Source organism: Orbilia oligospora, assembly GCF_000225545.1.
Source record: "Orbilia oligospora ATCC 24927 unplaced genomic scaffold scaffold00054, whole genome shotgun sequence".
In the NCBI taxonomy this organism is placed as follows: domain Eukaryota; kingdom Fungi; phylum Ascomycota; class Orbiliomycetes; order Orbiliales; family Orbiliaceae; genus Orbilia; species Orbilia oligospora.
Genome location: NW_011645611.1, coordinates 1,052,230 through 1,070,214, shown reverse-complemented (window position 1 = coordinate 1,070,214; position 17,985 = coordinate 1,052,230). Strand labels below are relative to the sequence as shown.

At 45.0% G+C, this 17,985-nt stretch overlaps 5 protein-coding genes across 5 annotated transcripts; 2 read left to right on the top strand and 3 right to left on the bottom strand.

Annotated features, from left to right (window-relative positions):
• Window positions 1–3,262: 3,262 nt before the first annotated feature.
• On the bottom strand, window positions 3,263–4,631 carry AOL_s00054g333 (uncharacterized protein; the record flags this gene model as incomplete). The annotated part of the gene is made up of 3 exons (XM_011121649.1): window positions 3,263–3,639; window positions 3,696–4,322; window positions 4,463–4,631. 3 exons carry the CDS (start codon window positions 4,629–4,631, stop codon window positions 3,263–3,265), a joined length of 1,173 nt encoding a protein of 390 aa, XP_011119951.1.
• A 4,929-nt stretch (window positions 4,632–9,560) lies between these two features.
• Window positions 9,561–11,051, top strand: AOL_s00054g332 (uncharacterized protein; the record flags this gene model as incomplete). Its single annotated transcript, XM_011121648.1, has 5 exons — window positions 9,561–9,763; window positions 9,836–10,109; window positions 10,202–10,428; window positions 10,560–10,611; window positions 10,674–11,051. The coding sequence occupies 5 exons, from the start codon at window positions 9,561–9,563 to the stop codon at window positions 11,049–11,051; spliced, it is 1,134 nt and encodes a 377-aa protein (XP_011119950.1).
• Window positions 11,052–11,844: 793 nt separating this feature from the next.
• On the bottom strand, window positions 11,845–12,580 carry AOL_s00054g331 (uncharacterized protein; the record flags this gene model as incomplete). Its single annotated transcript, XM_011121647.1, has 2 exons — window positions 11,845–12,211; window positions 12,336–12,580. 2 exons carry the CDS (start codon window positions 12,578–12,580, stop codon window positions 11,845–11,847), a joined length of 612 nt encoding a protein of 203 aa, XP_011119949.1.
• Window positions 12,581–13,901: 1,321 nt separating this feature from the next.
• Window positions 13,902–15,289, top strand: AOL_s00054g330 (uncharacterized protein; the record flags this gene model as incomplete). The annotated part of the gene is made up of 2 exons (XM_011121646.1): window positions 13,902–14,023; window positions 14,224–15,289. 2 exons carry the CDS (start codon window positions 13,902–13,904, stop codon window positions 15,287–15,289), a joined length of 1,188 nt encoding a protein of 395 aa, XP_011119948.1.
• A 647-nt stretch (window positions 15,290–15,936) lies between these two features.
• AOL_s00054g329 (uncharacterized protein) lies at window positions 15,937–17,487 on the bottom strand (the record flags this gene model as incomplete). The annotated part of the gene is made up of 5 exons (XM_011121645.1): window positions 15,937–16,216; window positions 16,330–16,822; window positions 16,889–16,948; window positions 17,012–17,376; window positions 17,453–17,487. The coding sequence occupies 5 exons, from the start codon at window positions 17,485–17,487 to the stop codon at window positions 15,937–15,939; spliced, it is 1,233 nt and encodes a 410-aa protein (XP_011119947.1).
• Window positions 17,488–17,985: the final 498 nt, after the last annotated feature.

The window sequence follows — 17,985 nt, the reverse complement described above, 5'->3', positions numbered from 1 at the left end:
TTTCATACCCCGGATTTTTTTGTTTATTTTTTTTTTCTTTCCTTTTACTTATTTCCCCAGATTTTCCCCGGTCCCCTATCAGGTGGTCATGTACATTGGTATAAAAATAAATAACATTAAGGGAACGGGGGGGGAGGGAGAATACCAATACGATCCCATGGTGTATTTCTCGGATACATCCCTCATTCAGATTCAGGATAGGCAGGAACATGACCTTTTTTTTTTTTTTTGGCGACACACGAGACCTGCATCAGAGATACGTAGGTCATCCAGGTTGTCTATATTGCGGGGAAAGTATCGACCAGGTACCCACCATTTCCTTTTTTACATTTCCAACAAAAAAGCTTGTACGAGCTAATACACCTCCCTAGTACTAGTAGCTATTTGGGGTTTTTAAGAGAGCAATGCTTGCTTCAGTTGATTAGTCCCTTTTAAGCCTCACGAGCTCTTGAGATTCTCGTTTCTTTCTCGTGGTCAGCTGGTTTTGTTTCTTTCTTTTGTTTCTTTCTTTTTTTTCTTTTATATTTTTTTTTGCTGTACCCCGGATTCTCTCCGTTCGCGTATGGGGAAAGCTTTTCAGCTCTACGTTTTCTTTTTTGTTTACTTGCTGACATTGAGTGAGGGAAAAATGCTCGCGTGACAGTTTTCCGGTCCGTGAATGATAAGTTACAGAATGCTATTCTTCTTCGTCTTGTTCTACTGGCTTATACGCTTAAGTTACTTCTGATTTGATTATACACACCTGCCAAGGCAAGAATAGGGTTGTATATGTAAAGGCCAGTTTCTTTAGAAGAATGATCATGATAAGGTAAGTACATGTACCTTTTCGTCTATTCACTTTCATGGTATCATTCATTACAAACAAAAAACTCTTGGAAGCCGGTTAGGCAAAAAAAAAAAAAAAAAAAAAAAAAAAAAAAAAAGATACTGCAGACGATAATCACGCGGAGAGAGAGAGAGAGAGCTCACAGACTTCTGTCGACTGGCCTCATTATTCCATTAGCTTTTGAAGGACAAGAAAACAACAAAAAAGATAGAGGAAAAGGAATGTTCATATTATTTATGACCAGCGAAGCTAAAACATTCCACGTTGCTCTCTGTGTATGTCGTATGGATATTGTCTGTTATGTATGATACAGAGAAAACCCCATTGCATATTCCCGTCATGCACCCCGGATTTTTGATTTTCTTTTTCTTCCCCAAAGAGTCGGGTTCAACGGTTTTTAGTGGGAAACGAAGTACTCCGCACAGTGTGCGAAACCGGACCCGAAGAAAGGAAATAAATTAAAAAAAATAAAAAAAATAAGGAAAATAAAAGGACTAGGGAAAGGAGAGTGAGAACATGCATTTTGTGGGGAAAAAAAGTGAGGCCCCGAGGGCTGGGTGACAAGAAGAAGAAAAAGTGCTTAGCAGAGTGCCTTCCGGCTTTCTCTTTTGCATGAGGCATTTCCCATCCGGATTGCTTTTACTGCCACTGCGCTCCACACTTCTTTTTCTTTTTCTTTTTTGTTTTCCTTGTTTCCAAATACGAAATGGCCGGCCGGAGAGACAGGACGGATAGGTTGACGCATGTATGTATGTATACTGTTCTGATGCAAAGAAAAGCCTGTGATTTGTGATAGCTATGCAGTGCGGTGGGAAGGAAAGCATCTGCAGACGGTCCCCAAAAGGCTGGCCACGTATCAACACATTGCGGGGAAGTAGGGAAGAGTCCAAAAAAAAAAAAAAAAGGGTGCCAACATGCCTTGAGCTTGACATTTAAGTCACGGGGCCCAATAGTTAGGTAGTTTAGATGGACATTCTCACACACCCTTTTTTTTTTTTTTCCTTTCTTTCGGTAAGACGTCTGGAACGTGGTTGGAAGAAAAAGAAATATGTGATAGACATACTTAGTATACCTAAGTACATGTATGCATATGTTCTATGCATGTTTAGAATGAAAAGGATTTTTTTCTTCCTTTCTTTCCAAGTCAATGGATACTTTTTTTTTTTTTTTTTTTTTTTTTGGAGAAGTAGACGAGCTCAGCTCCAATCTCTTTTTTTCCTCTTCACTCTCTCGCACCCAGGAAACTCGGGTATCTAGGTTTCATGATCAAGGCTAGTCCCGTTTACCAATGAAGGTGCATTTTATATCCCCTTCGACTTGGTCTGTGGGTTCAAAAAAAAATTAAAAAAATTAAAAAACCAATCAGATCCCATCTTGTTTCGAAAACTACAAGCCCGGCCTTGGACTTATGCACAATAGTTTAAAAGAAAGAGAGCGAGAGCGAGAGAATGAGAGAAAAAGGAAAGGGAGCAACTTCCAAGCGGTTCCTTGGAAAACGGCACGCGGAACTGCACAGCCTGCAGCCGAGCAGGAAAAAAAATAAGATGGAGCTACGAGGTTTATTGATGCATGGCTAGATTGAAGAGCTCTGGAACTGATGATAATAAGTGGTAGTAGTAGTAGCTATAGCTAAGCTATGGAACATAAAGAATAAACGCCTCAACGGTGGTAGTAGTAGTGGTAGTAGTAGTAGTCATAGCAAGCAGCAGTAATAGTAATAGTAATAGATCCAAAAACAACGTATCGCCTCTCACAGGAAAAAGTATGATTTTTAGTATGCTAGGAAGTAAACGGGCTCTGAGGGGAAAAACGAGAATAAGAACAATCAGACCGGTGTAGGTGAATCCATAACTTCAATGAGCTCAAGTTCGGCGTTGGTGATTGCGTAGACGAGTATTAAGAAGGAAAGGAATAGAATATCCGTAAGAAATTTGGGGGATCGGAAAAAGAGGAGAATAAATGAAGGAAAGTAAAGAAGCTCCCAAGTTCGCCTGAAATGTGGGTTTGATGCAAATGCTGTACCGAAGAGCATACTCCTTGGAGCTCTGGAAGAGAAAAAGAGAAAAAAAGACAGAGGCATCTACCAATCCAGGCTCCTGCAAATATGAAAGAGAAAAAAAGAAACATAATGATTCCCCGCCGTAACTATGCATTGGTCGTAAAAAGATAATAGTAATGTACACCAAACAAATATGATCAAATCGCATCGTGACGAGTTCCAAAAAGAAAAAAAGAGAAGAACAGGAGAACAGAAAACCGAATAACTTTTTGGTATTGTGATTTTTGGTAAATAATATGCCCGAATAGCCGTAGCTGAATATATAGTTATGTTGAATAGGTGCTGATGATCTGTACAATGACGACGTTGGATATTGATAGAGAGAAGATGGTCGATGTTATGGTTCCAGTCAAGCCCCCTTATTTTTGGGGGGTCGTTTATCTCATGCTGCTGGTTGGGAAGCTGGTGAATGGATTTGGGAATTGAAGCGGGCCCATCATGTAAGGGTCGGAGAACAAATCCACAGTCCACGATCCAGTGCTGTAGTACTGCTGGAGCATGTTCTCGCTCGCGGATCCGTTCGGCTCCTTGCTGTTACCAGATGTCGACTGAGATCCAGTTCCACCTTCTGCGGAAGCCAGCGCTGGAAGTTGCTGGCTTCGTTGGCCGCTTGTCATCGGAGTGTTCCCTGCCTGTCCTCGTTGGCCCATGGCGAATTCCGAGTGTGGACCTGGAACTTCATGGCCTTCGATTGGGTGGTCGTCATCTTCCTCTCCGTCGTTTTCATCGTACATTTCGGCATCGTATTCTTGTTCTGTAAACTTTGTGAGCACGGGTGATCCGTTTTATTTCATTGAAAGAGCATCTTACCTAGTTTATCCATATGGGCTTGATATTGCTGGGGGTAGAGCGTCGCCAGGGATGCTAGGTCCGGGGCGTGTGAGAAGCGTCTAGGACCAGCTATTGGAGATGGTCTGGCAAGGAAGGTGTGGTTAGACCCTCCCACAGCAGACGAGGGCTCAGATGTCACTGGGGACGTCATTTCTACGGAGACTGCCGGTGATGTTACTTTTCTGGTTGGGGAACCAGCCATCGTGGTAGGCTTCTGGAAGAAAGAGGACTCGGACAGTCTTCTCATCTTCTTGAAACCACCGCTGCTACTCAATTGCCCCATATGCTGATTATGGAACTGATGTTGTTGTGGCCGCCCTAACAGCCTCTGGTGCAATGCTCTTTGCACATGTGGAGGATGTGGAGGAAGAGAAGGAACGGGACCAGCGGGAACAGCATCATTGTCAGTAAAGGCCTTGAGTTCGGCATGAACATCGATGCGCTTTTCAAGAAGAATTCGTTCCAACAGGGAATTCTTGTAGCGCAACATGAGAACCTCGTCTGCCGCGCTGCGAGATGATTGCTGAAGGGTCGCAAGCGTTTCCTCTTGTTGTTTGATGGTTGCTTCGAGGTGTTTGATGTATTCAGTCCGTCGTTCTCGGAAAGCTAGCACAAAGTCGCACTGGTTAGTCTTAACTTTGTGTTCAATAAAATAGGGTGATGATCCAAAAGGCCTTTCCAAAGGTTGTCGACAGCACAGTCATAGGGAAGACCAAAGGACATCTAATCAGGGTATGGAGCCTTACCAGCTTGAGCTGCTCTGTTTCTCATCTTCCTCTCTTCCTGCGTAGCATAAACAGGCTTACGCCCGCCTTTCCGCTTCTGAGCAGCGGCGGCATCTGGGACGGCGTTTCCTTCCGGGGAAGACATTGAGGAAGATGGAGAACCTGGAGACTCCTTGACAGCAGCTGCCATGTCTACACAGTGTAGTGGACGAAGATAACCTCCTCTTTTGTTAGGAACGGAGGCTGTTTGGTATGAACAGAACCCTCAACCTCGTGAAACCACGGGGCCTACAGCCTCTGGCAGCGTTCACAGCAACAAACCGAAAGATAGCTCAGCGACCAAGAAGCCGCTGGAGTGATCAGAATACACAAAGTGCCTAGATAAAAGTTGGAGGTAAATTGTTAATACTGACTTCGAAGTTTGTTAAGAGGCAAAACGGGTTCGAGAATTCGCTGTCTTCTTAAAACGAAGAGCAGGGCACAGGTGAATATAACTTGTAAGATGAAGGCTGAAAAGGGAGTGAGAGTCCAACATGGAGGCAGATTTCAGGCGTAGTACCGGGGGGTTAAAACGGCTTGCTTCTTTGGGAATCCTTCTTTTCCATATTTGAATCATATGGATGCCATGGACCAGGTGTGAAATGTAAGATGTATGTGTATAGTCCAAGATATGGTCATAGAGTTCGCGGAGCCGATGCCATTTGATAGAGAGGACAGAGATGGATACATGAGAGAATGAATGAACGTAAGGGATCAAAATAAAAAGAACGATAAAATAAAAATAGAAAAAACAGTAACAAAATAAGAGAAGTATTAAAATTTGATAGAGATGTGAACAGAAGGGGAAGGAAATGATGAGGCGGTCGAATAACAGGATCGAAAACGCAGGACCGGCGCAGGCCCCAATGGCAAAGAACAGAGAGCATTCGCCGTGCAAAACATACATGCATTGGAGACAGGAAGGGAAGGGAAAAAGAAGAAAGAAAGAAGATAGTTTGGATGTATGTCAGACCTACGTACTTTTTTCTGATCAAGTCTTTTGGATTTATTTTCCTCTTTTCTTATTTTACGTTATTTTTATTTCGTAGTGTTCTTGAAGCTTGGTTTTGGATTGGATATCGCCAAAAGGACTTAACCTCTTGAAGGGAAAAAAAAGAACCTTCCCACCAAGACGAATGAAGTATTTCCAGAGCAGAAGTCCCCCGGAAAACAATGGCGACAAGCGATTTAGACGATTTCCCGCGCGGTTGATTTGAGATACAATAGATGCAGGTACCAGAAATCTAGGCTGGGGAGGCTCAAGAGCGACAGACGACGGGTCCACGCAAAAGATAGGCGAGGATAGAGCAGTAGGGTGGAAAAAAAATAAAATAAGAGAATTGTATAATCAACGAGAACGATATGATAGCAGGTTCGAATCAGTTTTGGAGTGTAATGGAAACGGCGATGTGGGATAAAAAGCTGGGGAAGTGCGTGAAGATAAGGAAAGCCTGTTAGCAAACCATTTGTAATTAGCAGCTGGAAAAGGTATGTTCGGAGCATGTACACACCAGGTTTAAGCCTTGAACTGGAACTCGAAAAGGGTCAGTTTCATTCAGGAAGAAGTAATATAATCTTTTAGAGTCAAGTCAAGTCAAGTCCAAGTCAAGTCACTCGCACTTGCATTGGCAGCAGCTTAGCTGGCAGCTGTGCTCGTGGTAAGGCCGCCTACTGGTCGAATGATTGAAGGGGAATGGGTGGATGTCCTGTTAGCTAATTCTCTCTCCTCTAGCCAGCCAGCCAGCCAGCCAGCCATGCCCAGGCTATACTCTGTGCTGTAAGTACTCTCTCTGAGTAGTCCAAAGGGAATACCATACCATACCATGCCATGCCATGGCCATCCATGGGCTAGGCTGGCTGGGCTTGGGTTTCTTGTTCCCCGGCCCACTGTCAGTCAGTCAGTTTTGGTCCGGAGAGCTCTCGATCGAATTAGTCGAGGCACACACACACACACTTAACACTTAACACAGGCACAAGCACATATCGTCAACAGACAAATCTTTTCTCTACATACAAGGTATATTGACACTTAGAGTGCATATACAATACATACGTACATACGTACATACATAAAATAAAATAAAATACGTGCTTGCTATACTTGCTTGCTTTCTTGGAAGTTGGAAGGGGGGCATACGCAAGAGGCAAGAAAAATCTCGTCAAGTGATTTCTTCTTTATGCCCCAACTTAACTGGGAGTACCCGAGAAAGAAACAAAAAAAAAAAAAAAAAAAAAAAAAAAAAAAAAAAAAAAAAAGGGTTAGGAGGATTTTCTGTTATATGGAAGCTAGCTCATAATTCCCTTCCCACCCATCCATCCCCAGGTGACTTTTTTTTTATTTTTTTTATTTTTATTTTATTTTTATTTTTTTATTTTACAGAGTTTTTTTACTCCATCGAATACAATACAAAAATACTACGTCCCGGAATGTGTCCTCCGGGCCCGGTGCGTTGTCTCGGCCACTTTTCGCCCACCCGAAGAATACCACATTCTTTCTCTCTTTCTCTCTCTCACCCACTTCGAGCTGCCCATTCGAATCATCCATCTCCATCTATATACACCGCAGAGTACATGCACATGTATCATACAGTACATACACATATTGGTATCAAAGAATATCAAATCGCTCCAAATAGCTCTCCCATTGGTCCCTTTTCCCTCGAAATTAAATGTGACCTCAGGAATCTCGCCCTGGAATCCTGTCCTGCGTTTGATGATTGTCTGGAGTTTGCATCTCGTCATTGATGAACGCCGTTCAATAACTCCCAAGACTTTTAAGACGCCGTCCAAACAGTGTCGGACGGGAAATTTTTGCCGTTACTGGCAAAGTGCCAGCTGGGGCGACCCACTACGGGAAGACCAACCTGGTCCCAAGACTTTTGCTTTTTCGCAAGGTCCCGTTGGAAATGGATCGATGCACCGTTCGGTTTGACCTCTTCAGGCATAAACCGCGTCGTCTTTGGCCTTTGAAGTCGACAACGACGACACCAATGACACCAGCTCTTGACCAGAGACGAAGAAGATCCAGCTGATCGATTCCGTAGCACAGGGCTGGACATCTCCTCGGATCAGGTCGCTTTCCTGGGACACCCATGTCTTCTCCCTCCCCGGGGCCGGAATGCCTATCAAGTCTTAATCTTTGGATAGTAGGTATTCCGAAGAGCTATTGTCTCGTCTTCTACATGACATCTACTGCCTATCTCAATGAAAAAGCATTCCAAGGTCTTTCTGGGCGCCTTCTGGATGAATCCGCCCCTCGCATTAGCCATTGATTCAGACCGAATGCATCAGATGGGGCCGTTGCCCCTTATAATTGATTCATTGATTCGAAAGCGAAGGCTGCACAGAATTGTGCTCGGACATAGCCGACGTTCTACTGTGTATGTAGTAAACCACCCTTCTGCCCTGTCGCATCATCCCCGCAAAAAGAAAAGTCTAGGTGAGAAGGCCTGGAAATTGTACAGGAGAAGCCGGAGCAATGAAAGCGAGGGAGAGAGGGCAAACTATCCGGGGACTTGCGGTGCCCGTCCCTCGAATCGATGATATCGATCGATCACATGGCTTGGACCATTGGCTGCACTGCATATTTCTTCTTTTCCCCGCAAAAAAGCCAAGCGTAATGCAGAAAAAGAAAAGATGCTGCCCCGAGCACGCTCCAGCACTACCTATTGCATTCTAAGACTTCAAATATTAACTGTTTAATACCTTCGTGTAATGACAGTTTAAGTTAAGTTAACATCGCATGGATTGAGCACTACAGCTGTCACCGGCAGATGTGTATAAATTTACAACCACGGACAAAGACAGGGCTTTAGGCATGTCACAAAGTCTATTCTTCAGTGCACAATTTTTTTATTTTATTTTATTTCTTATTCTTCTCGTTTAGATGGCCTTTGTTTGCCTTGGCCGAAACCTCTCCCTTTCCTCCGCTTCTTCCAGTTATACAATCACCAGAGACGTATATAAGGATTCTCCCCGATTATCCTCACCAGAAGAACTTAAGTAACGGCACACAAATTGAAGACAAGTAATACGACGTCAGGGCGGTCATGGCCATCGGTTGTCGAAACAGCCATATTGCGCAATAAATGGGAAAATTTCGTGGCAAGGAAGAGCAATGACCCAGCATCAGGCCGGAGATCCGGAGATGCAATATGCTCAAATTTTCATAGCGTCACACTAGCAAGCAAGCCCGGCGGCAAGGCAGCCGACCGACTTTGCTTCCTTCGACCCAAAAAATTTCTTGGAGGACTTCCTCCTTTCCTTTCCTGACAGAAAACGCCTCATCACAAATCACCACTCCAGTCAAACCCCGATCCCGGTGTCGCAAGCGATTGGCTCCCAAGCATTCTTGAACCTAAGCTGCTTTGCTTGCTCTCACTTTCGCTCCAATATGGACCACACTGATATTAACCTAAAAACCGAAACCCAACAGGTACGTTTTTGCTGCCATCCTCGATCCGATGTGTCCTAATGGCCGTGGGTCCGCCGCAAATTGGCCGGCCCGTCATCGGTTGTGGACTCTCCGTAGCATTCTATGGGCGTACGCATTCGTACATACTACGTACATACATACAGACGTGCATCGTGCATTCATTGCATCTTAGTACATATCGTTATTGACTTTTATTGTGATGCAATCTGCGCTCGCAAGCGACAGGAGAACGAATCAAGCCACCATGCGCCTAGCGATCAGGCATCACAAAGCTCTTCCTTTCGAGATCGTGCTGAGCTGCACACTCGTCTAGCTAGACCACGAACCTTCGTTCGGCCCAGCTTACCAGTTGACTTACTCGTTTCACCTGTCATCAATTCCCGTGATCCTTGCTACATGAAAGCAGACATCTTCATCACCTCCCCGTTCCACATTGCTGGTGGGTCGGTTGCAGGGAAATTGAACATATCCACTTTTCAAAATGCCGACCTTCAGTTAGGCCGGGTGGCCATCGATCTCGTTGGAATCGAAGGTACTACCATCCACAGTTCTGCCGTCTATAAAAGTTTTTTCCCTCCCAATGTGACTTACAAATTCCTGACCGGAATATTTGTTTCCGTAGAATATGGCTTTGGACACCAAAAAATGTTCATTGCCTTGGCCGCTGAATTCATTGACGACGACCACCCTCCGCCCTCCACTATTCTGCGCCAAGGTGAAAATTCTGGCCCCTTTTGGAGTATCAGGAAGGGCGAAGGAGCCTTTCCTTTCGATGTTAACCTTCCTCTCGATGTCGGCCCTGGGACTTTCGACTCGGGGACTGCCCGCATTCGATATGTCATATACGGGTACGCTAATTCTGTCTCATTGACATAAGCCTAAGTGGCATGACACCCTTGCTTACCACCAATACTCGACAGAACCATTTTGTTTAAAATTGGAGACAAGAAATTCTTGGTTCGATGTTGCCGAGATGTTGCGGTGGCCCCCTCTCTCGGCGAATTTCGCAAAACCGTGACGGACTTCGATCGTGAGGTCAAAGTTTTCGAGGAGAGAAATTTTGTCCCGGAGGGGTCTCTGAAGCTTACAGCTAACCTAAGCCGCCCTTACTGGTTCAGTGGCGGATCTGCTTTTGTTGATGTTCTGGTTGAGAATGAAACACAGTTCCGCATTAAAACTATCCGGGTTAGATTGGTAAGGCCCTTCCTGAGCAGGACTCTATTACGCAATATTTGCATGGTTGTCGGCACATTTGCTCTCTCGCGGTTGCATTGACAAAATCCTAGGTTCGACGCATAGATGTTTACCCTAAAGACCCAAAGGACCATCCGACACCCGCGACGCTGACAAAAACAATGGCAAGATCAGAGCTCAATGCCGGCAGTCGTTGGACTGGCCTAACTTTCAACAAGCAAGATGCAGTGACATGTGAAATCGATATCCCCAAAGGACAGCTAACGATCCCCTTAGGCAAGTTGAAGTTGGCATCCGTAAAACGTGGCCATGCGAAAAAGTTCTAACATGCACCAAAGGAAGATATTTCGAGGTCCAATATTTCATTGTCGTGACGACCTGCCCAAAGCTAGAGTTAGATCGCATATTGCACTTCCTTGTCCTGAACAGCTTTACTAACCACTGGGATAGCCCTCATCGTCGCAAAGTCAAGGCGGTCCTTCCAATTCGAGTATTGCATAAAGTACGAAGAACTGGAGACATAACAGCCGACCTCTTACTAACAAGTTCAACATCAACTTCTAGGATTCTATCCATGAAGCATTAATGTCCGGTATCGGGAATAAACCAAGCTTTGCAAGCTTTTCCGCCATGCGACGTTCGCTTCCATTTGCACCTCAACGTCTTTCGACATCAACATCAACAAATGGCACCGTAGTCCGCCGCCGTTACACAGATTCCGACTTGTCACAGGTTGAACCCATCCCGATTACCGAGGCTGGTCATCAACCGACAAATCATGTGACCTCTGGAACAGCGACTCCTCCAAAGGTGGATAAACATAAGAAGAGGGAGGATGTTGAAGGGGCAAATCCGGATGACTCGCAAGCTTCCAGTAGCCGACACTTTTACTCGTTCACCTCGCATATTCCATCGGTCCGGAGCTACTTTTCGAAGGCATAGGTGTGGAGCATTATTGGTTTCTAACAAACTGAGTTTGCCTGCATTGCATTGATTTTGATTTGCGTTACCGGCTTTAGTTGAATATGACACATAAGGCTTGCGGTTGGGAAAGGCGGCTACCAACTAGGCGCTTTTGCTGGCCTTGTTCGTTTCCTTTTGTTTATTCTATTCAGAGCACCATTACTCGGATAATGGTGTATCGGCTAACAGGTTAGCATTGGAGATTAAATTGAAGAACTCTCGTTTTTATTCTTGTCTATCATTGAAAGCTACCCCGCCGGGAATCCGAATGCGAAAGTACCATCCCCAATTCCTAAATAGCCGGCAGAATTATAAAAAAAAACTATAATTTTTTATGCGCCAAGAGAGCCCACCAGATTATATTTTCCAACAATTCTTTCGGGCATGCTCCGAAAAATAAATTTAGGCCTTAGCTCTTAGTCATCTCGAACATCTGTCCTCGAAAGCCTCCCCACTAGGCATCCACGGGCTCCGAGGACATGTTTCGTGTGATCCCGTCCGAGGTCTCTACAAGGTTCTAATCATAAATCTTCGAAATGATCTTGATATTGTGTCGTTATGATGATAGTCGAGTGATTCGGGAGATTTACCCGACACAGCAAACTCTCAACACGAGAGCTGCAGGTGATCGTGGCTCCATCGATTTGCTCTAAGGCGACAGTGGCGGTGCATCGCCGATGTATGTGTTTGGTCCCTTGGCTCAAAGACCTTCTGACGTGATATGTTCACTATCTCCCGTCCAAAAAAGAATCCAATCTTGACCTCGAATTCTTCAGGCGGTGGGCGTTGGCTCGTCCCTTCCGCTCCCGCTGATGCTCATCTTCATTACTCCATTGACAGGCACCGAAGAAGCTGCCGAGGCGGGGGCACCAGCACTATCACCAGCCGGAGATTTCCCAGATTCCCCCGTGGAAGCAATAGCGGGTAACCTAGCTACGTTCCTTCTTCCTCCAGTGTTTTCTAGAACTTCATCGACGTCACCCCTGAGCTCTGGAAACGCGGTATTGATGTGTTCCGCCAGAACGTCGCGGAAGTCCTGGAAGGCATGTTGTTTGCCGTTGAGGTATTGGTTTTGTTTTATTGCCAATTCGACGAATTCACGGGTATAGATATCAGGGTTACGACCGTGTTCGACATATCTACATTTCAGGGTTGTATCATATTATTTATTAGAAAAATTGTTCTTTCTGTTTTTATTTTTACTACAAGTAATAGTAATAAACAATAACAACGGAGATAACAACGGTAAATGGGGGGGCATACCCGATGACTTCTCGAGGGATCCACAGATCGTTTACACCTTGAGCTGCGGTTTGTAGATGATCAAACTTGGTGACGAGGTCTTTAACCTGATTGATAACAATCTCGGCGGGGTTCGGAGCATCATTACGGTATGTTGAGACCGCGATTTCGTAGAGAGATTGGATGACATTACGGAGCTCTGTATCGACCTTCTCAGCGGACTGGGAGGCGGTAGAAGAACCCGCAGCCGGGGTTGCAGATGACATGGCTGAGGAGGTGGGTGATATATATGGACGCGGGAGATGGTTTTGTTTTTATTATGTATCCGGAGAGGTATATGGGATAGAGTAGTATCCGTCCGATATCAAGAATAGAAAATGGAGAACGGTGTGTGTGTGGCGTGCTGGGGATTGGGCGACGAGGGCGCGGCCGCGTTGTCGATGAGGTCGAAGGTCGGCAAGGTTACACGCCTGCCGAGCAGGACCTATTTGGGAATTACCACGACTTCAACATCGTTTTGGAAATTAATATTTATAATTTAGTCTTTGCGATCCAATTGATATTTTAATATATATTATCTTGCACTGACTGTATATTACTTGCTATAATTACTAGCTATCTATCTAGTACCCGAGTAGCTAGTTACATAATCACTTCCTATATTCCCCCAATTTTAAGTACGACACGATCTCGAACATCTTCGGGAATCGGGAAAAAAAAAAATTTAAAAAAGTAAAAGAAGGAAAAGGGCGCAGCTGTTCGTTTCAAGGATTCCAAAACAACTTTGGAGCTGGGCCACACAACCCACATTTTGCCCGTTGGTAAAACCTCCAAACGCCTGTCAGACTGCGCAGCTTTGCTGCTGCAAATATGGAAATTTCAAGGGCTGGGCCTAATTATAGCCTCAGCCACGCTTCTTCACCTTCCCCCCGCCTAATCGTGGATATTCCGGACGACGACAACCTCTCGTTGATCATCGATGGGTCTTGAACCAATTAACTAACATAAAGGATGGGATTGGGTGGTACAAAACCAAAGGGATTCCAGTTTTATTAATCTATATACTTACATAAACAGATCTTTTTTTTGCAATCAATCTGTGCCGCTGTTATACACCTTATAAACTTAGGTCATAATTACTTACCTTATACTAGAAAGAGAGGGACCAACTACCACCACTCACCGCCATACGTACCCCCTTTGAATACGCGGACAAAATCCAGCCCCTAAAGTACGGATTCTTTCTAATCCCGTCCCGTTGCTTACCAAAGCGACTGACATATACTTTAAAGAAAATCCCCCATCAAAATCTTGTCGCGCGCGCGCCCTGATCTACATATACACCTACCAAAAATATACAAAAAAGGAGCTAGCTATCCCCAAGAGAGGGGGGGGAGCAACCGCAGAAGGAAAAGCATAGAAATACCCAACATTCCATTGACATTCCTCTCAAAGTACTTTTTTTTTTGTTACGCGATAAACAACTTTCGGGCCCTTCATTTCTCGGGGGGAATTTTTTTCTTTCTTTGTCACTATCAGCAAATTTATATCTATTTTTTTGTTTGAGGGGGGAGGAATTCGATGGCAATGATCAACTCGGGGAACGGGGGTACTACTGGTACCACTAATGGCGGGAGAGGTCGCAAGCTATCATCGGGCTGGTCCCTGGCGATAGCGAGATCTCGCTTTGCCCAGCGTTATCGTTCAAGGTATGTATTACGTCTACTTCCCTTGCTATTACCATATAAAAACTCATATCACGCAATTGAAATTTAATCAATTGTAATCGATCACTTAATCAAAATATCAAACTTAAAACTATCCCCCAAGAAAGAAAGAAACAAGATCTAGAATATTTAGTAAAAATAAACTTCAAAAATGCTAACATGATAATAAAAAATAATTCCAGAAGCTCCCGCACTCAAGATACCTCCCAAACCGCCACCTTCTTCGACCGTCTCCCCGTCGAACTCCTCGCCCAAATCTTCTCCCAAGTCCATGTCACAGACCTCATCTCCCTCCAATGCACCTCCCGCTCCTTCCACGAAATCGTAGACATAAACTCCAGCCTAATCACCCGCCAATATATCCGCACAAACTCCCTAACCACCCTCTCAAAACTCTTCCCACCGCCCACCTTACCCTGTAACAAACCCAAATACGACGTCCGATACCTCATCTCCCTCACCAAACGCGAACAAACCTGTCGTGAACTCTCAAGCTACTTAACAGAACGCATCATCGAACGATGTCTAAACACTCCAATCCAGCGTGTAAAACCCAAGAAACGCTCCGTCATGGAATCATGTCTCACAGACGAACTCACGGAACGCATGATTTACGTTTTATACTTCCTCACAGAGTACTCCCGTAAACGCGAGGAATCCCTCGATTTACTCGCCACCCACCGCATCTTAGTCTCTTCCCACCCTACAAGCAGTACCACAAACACCCCGCACCAAATCCGTACCCGCGCAGAGATATTTCACGCCTTTCAAACCTCCATAATCTCCACCCTCCCGGATTCGATCCTAATCCAAACCCACCATACAATGCACCTACTCATAAAACTCGTCCGTCTATCCATCTGTCCAACCCCACCGCACCAAAAGAACGACCCGTGGATTTCGATGATGTTGCATAAATCCGGATTAACCCGAATCACCGAATTCTTTGCCGCAGATATGCCGTATGCCAGTCATTCCACTCGAAAGGGGTTTGCGAAGGCGATGCAGAAGGATTGGGATGATTTGGATATTGCGAGCGGTCAGGTCCCCGGTCAGGTGGGGAATAGGGATGTATACGAAAGAGATGTTCCGCCGCCTATCAGGGAGATTTGGTTCGATGCTGCTCAGGAGGTTATGAGGAATAAAAAGTTGGAACCGCATGCGAGGGAAGGGTTGGCGGTGGGGATGTTTGGAGGTTATGTGGTGGATGATTTGAGCTGTACGGGATGTGTAGCTGGGAGACCGTAGAATGGTCCCTTTTTATTATTCTTCTTTCTCTTCATTTTAGGGAGAGGGTTGGGATGGTTGTGTATTTCATGATCTTGATGAATTGGTTTCAGCTCTTTTCTTTTCTTTTCTTTTCTTTTCTTTTCTTTTTTCTTTTCGGATTTGATGGGCTTTGGGGTCTTATTCTTTATCATTTTTGGGATGCCCAGCGGGATGGTCAAGGGTTAGCGATTTTTGGCGTTTTGATATCAAAATGGAGGACAGCGATTTCTGGGAAATTTGGTATGGACGGTACATGTATACATGCAAGGCATTAAGGGATGGATATTATTATTATTATTCCAATTCATACATAGAAAACTTCGGTTCCATTATATTGATATGATGGTAAAAGTAACCTCTATGACCCCCCGACAAAAGTAACCGTAAAACTACACCAAAAGCTAAACAGGTATACATACAAGCAAAATACTGTGAAGTAAATAATGCAAAGGATAAACCATCGCTGGCATCGATTATATCGCTATACCCCCCAAACCAAATGATATCGTGCATATTATATAAAAAAAAGAAATCCCAAAATTCCAAACTAACATTCCCAATCTGTTCTTGATATGATATCTGACTGTATTCGTCTGCTATGTTGTTACATGTACAATTCGCATATCTTACATGTGCTCAATTGGTTCTTCCGGAAGAAGCTCTTCTCTTGCCTCGTTTTCTGGTCGATTTGGCAGGCAAACCTTCATTGGTGGGTTGATAATTTCGTTGAACAAGAAGGTTCCATAGACAAGAAGACCGAAGCCAAGGAGCTGGAGTGGGATAAATTTCTCCCATCCGAGACCCAGGGATACGATCCAGATAAAGAGAGTTCTGCAGGTGTCGATTGTCGAACGAGAAGTAGCGCTGACAGATCTTGTGACTGAAATACCAAAAAAGTTGAAGGCACTATATTACCAACATTAGCTTTTGTACCAAGGTTAATGTGGTCTCGCGTGGCTGCTAGGTGACACAAAGCTAACGACACGAGGTTCAAGTCAAAACTGTAAATAGCAACATACCCAATAGAAATCATAATCAAGACACTGCTGACGAAGACGTTCTTGATTCCCATCTCCTTCAATCCCTCAGCAGCATCAAAGTATCCTCTTCGTCCAGCCTCGGTAACACCGATAGAGAAGTGGAGGACGACCATGCCGATAGCGGTAACAACGAAGCCGAAGATACCTTCCCAGCCGACAACATGAAGCGGCTCCATCGCATACTTTTCAAGAATATGCTCTTCCAAGACGAACTGGGTGGCTGTGAAGATTTGGGCTCCAGCAATCAATAGAACACCGATCAAGGATCGCAAAACATTAGCATCAGCCTCATCGGAGACGATTTCATGTGGCTGTGGCGTTTTAAACAGTGCACCGGCGAGACCAACAACGGCGACACCAGTGACGACGACGAACAAAGCCAACCAATGGAAGATGTAGAGATGTCGCTTGAGGAAGATCACACTGAAAAGACCGACGAAGAGGACTAGTGCGCCTCGGGTCATTTGATAGACTAAACCTCATGTTAGGCTTTACTCGGCATGAACAAGCAAGGGGGTTTGGGGGAATAACCACTTACTACTGGCAGCCACGAATAAGAGACCCACATTCATCAATGTAGTTCCACAAATATCACAGACTATCACACCTATTAGCCAACATTCTTCCAGGAATCCCCACAGGACAGCACATCATCACATACTAGCCGGCAAACTCAACAACAATATCTTCGATCCGCTCAGCGCCGGACGTTCCCTCGAATTCGGTGTTAGAGCCTTTAATATAGGACTACTGGGTTCGGCTGGATCCTCCAACGGTTCGGTATCGGCGATAGGCTGATATCCTTCTGTGTCATTGCGCTTCTGTTGGAATCTAGTGTACAACTTGAACAAGCCGATAACGAGCCAACATCCCATTTCACCGATGAACATCTGAAGAGTTTGAATGACGGGCTGTTCGAAGTGTTCGCGCTTTCGGGGATCTGGGTCGTCGCAGTTCCGGACACACTGCTGGTCTTGCCATTTTGTGAGAAGAGTGTTGGAGCAGCCAGTTAGAAGCATTCCAGCCCTAGATAGAAATAGAGATAGTATAAGTATACAGTTATTTCCAGAGTTGGTTCATTCAAAATCAAAAAGGAACGTACACAAGGGCCAGAATGAGAGGTTTGGAGTTCGACATGTTCCCCGGAGTTGAAGTCGATGACGACGAGTGCGAAGAATGCGATGATGACTCCCGATATGCCTCAGTTCGTAGTACAAACTAATGCCTAAAGAACTCCGAGGGATTTAAAGAATAACAGATGTTGACTTTATGATGATGCTATATTATGAGCGACGGACTGGCGAAAAATCTTCTCTTCATCTAGAGCCTACCAGAGGAAATTCGACGAAGAAAAGAGAAGGGAAAGAAGAACAAGGGAAAGAAGGTCAGAGAGGTTGGTTTCGAGCTGATGTGGATCTGCTGGTTCAGTGGATGTGGATGGGATGGGTGACCAGTGACCAGACTGAGGAATGCGCATGGATTACACGGCCACGTGACCGTCCCAGAACAGACCAACTTGCCGGTTCTGGCCAACCACACAATTCCAACACGCCAAAACACGGCACACCGCTCTCAGCATCTCCTGACTGCTGTCTACTGATTGCTAACCGCCCATCTGCTGACCAATCGGGGATT